Source organism: Physella acuta, unplaced genomic scaffold (genome assembly GCF_028476545.2).
Source record: "Physella acuta isolate Inbredline_101_S28 unplaced genomic scaffold, ASM2847654v3 ptg000772l, whole genome shotgun sequence".
In the NCBI taxonomy this organism is placed as follows: Eukaryota; Metazoa; Mollusca; class Gastropoda; family Physidae; genus Physella; species Physella acuta.
Genome location: NW_026732290.1, coordinates 227,465 through 230,127, shown reverse-complemented (window position 1 = coordinate 230,127; position 2,663 = coordinate 227,465). Strand labels below are relative to the sequence as shown.

Below are 2,663 nucleotides of genomic sequence, written 5' to 3'. Positions count from 1 at the left end.
CTAGCTGTAGAGCGCCAGACTGCTTATTCTCAAGTATCGAGTTCGAATGCGGGTTTAAGTCAGTAGAACGTCCCTGAGTCTACCCAGCTCTGATGGGTACCTAACTCACGTTAGAGAAAATAAAGGCTGATGTGCATAGTGTTGACTACACTACCCCATCATGTGCCGAGGTCACGGAAACACGGGGACTCTATTTGCCTCACATACCGTCAAGTTAAAAAAGGGACATTGTATATTAAGTTACATTAAACTATGATTCCAGATATAGTGTAAAACCAGGAATTGAGTAGACCGGAAGTGTATCTACGCATGCGCAACAGAAACCAGCAGCCAATGAAACGTCAACAGCCCGGACTTCAGGAGAAGACGACAAGCACCAAAAGTGAAGGTGAAGGTCAAGGGTAGGTTCTTGTAGCGGGGGTAGTATGGTTTCGTCTGGGTGTGTTTACAGGATGCCAGCAACATTGACAACCCTGGTTGTCCTGGGTTGGGTTGGGTGGGGTTTGGGGGAGGATGACACTATCATACAAGGCGCAAGTTACCCTTTTACTTACATGTACCCGTGACGTCTAGGATTATAATATTCTAATTAAAATGTGGGTTCTCTCAGTGCAGGTGTTTGACCAATCTGCCAACAAGAAAGTCTGGTTGTCGAGGGGTTGACGCTCGGGTCATACTTGCTTCAACTTTTTAAAATTAGCACTGATACCAATCAGCTTTTGTAATTTGCTTTACAATTTAGACATACAAGCACGATAGATAATAGGTATAATTTATCATCCATCATGTGCCCACATACAACTTTTAGCCTGACAATACATTAAACACAATTCCAACACTTTAAAATCACAACATAAACAATACAAGAAATATACCCCAAAATGCATTAGTAATAACACAACCAACACCATAAATAATTAAAATTAAACAAAATATGGACCCATACTCCAATAGACCAATATGGGATTGCAGCATTGAATTCCATGTACAATACATGGGCAACAAAACAAGAACGCCAGATGTTGTTTTATAAAAACCAGCTTAACGAAAAAATAAATACACCAATCCAGCAAACTAATTCCTGTATTATAAAAGCTAGAATAAATATAGCCGAGTCAGTATATTAAGCATAGCGCAACTGTTACGATAAACACACACACATACCCACCCACACACCTACAGACGCAGACATAATCAATATCTGAAACCTAAACCCAAACAATCTATCAAATAAACATCAAATATACATCAACTATACACTCGCACGGCACTCAGCGTACACCCAATACATTTATCGAACAAGGAATCAGATTTTCTGTCGTGTACCACCCAACTCCACTGGTTTTATGTACACCAACTCCACTGGTTTTATGTACACCAACTCCACTGGTTTTATGTACACCAACTCCACTGGTTTCATGTACACCAACTCCACTGGTTTTATGTACACCAACTCCACTGGTTTTATGTACACCAACTCCACTGGTTTCATGTACACCAACTCCACTGGTTTTATGTACACCAACTCCACTGGTTTTATGTACACCAACTCCACTGGTTTCATGTACACCAACTCCACTGGTTTTATGTACACCAACTCCACTGGTTTTATGTACACCAACTCCACTGGTTTCATGTACACCAACTCCACTGGTTTTATGTACACCAACTCCACTGGTTTTATGTACACCAACTCCACTGGTTTTATGTACACCAACTCCACTGGTTTTATGTACACCAACTCCACTGGTTTTATGTACACCAACTCCACTGGTTTTATGTACACCAACTCCACTGGTTTTATGTACACCAACTCCACTGGTTTTATGTACACCAACTCCACTGGTTTTATGTACACCAACTCCACTGGTTTTATGTACACCAACTCCACTGGTTTTATGTACACCAACTCCACTGGTTTTATGTACACCAACTCCACTGGTTTTATGTACACCAACTCCACTGGTTTTATGTACACCAACTCCACTGGTTTTATGTACACCAAATCTACGGAGACCAACACGGCGTTAGCAGTAGTAGCTGGAGGATTGGACAAGTCTAAACCGTTACACCATTCATCTTGTTGGATCTCGTGGGAACCATGAATCTCACAGACAGATAAGTTGTGGGGACGGAGATTATTTGCAGGAACCTTGACCAATAAGCATAAGTGGATCTTGGGGTTGAATAAGAAGGGGTGAATCATCCTCAAGATGTTTTGGAAGATATATATATATATATATATATATATATATATATATATATATATATATATATATATATATATATATATATGCATGCCATATTTATCATATATATATATGTTTGCCATATATATCATATATATATATATATATATATATATATATATATATATATATATATATATATATATATATATATATATATATATGTATATATATATATATATGTATATATATATATATATGTATATATATATATATATATATATATGTATATATATATATGTATATATATATATATATATATATATATATATATATATATATATATATATATATATATACATATATATATATATATATAAGTGAGTGTGTATGTGTATGTATATATCATATATATATATATATATATATATATATATATATATATATATATATATATATATATATATATATATA

At 35.5% G+C, this 2,663-nt stretch overlaps 1 protein-coding gene across 1 annotated transcript; it reads left to right on the top strand.

Moving 5' to 3' along the window:
* Nucleotides 1–1,346: 1,346 nt before the first annotated feature.
* LOC131950565 (uncharacterized) lies at nt 1,347–2,105 on the top strand. The gene has a single exon (XM_059312785.1). The coding sequence runs from the start codon at nt 1,347–1,349 to the stop codon at nt 2,103–2,105; it is 759 nt and encodes a 252-aa protein (XP_059168768.1).
* Nucleotides 2,106–2,663: the final 558 nt, after the last annotated feature.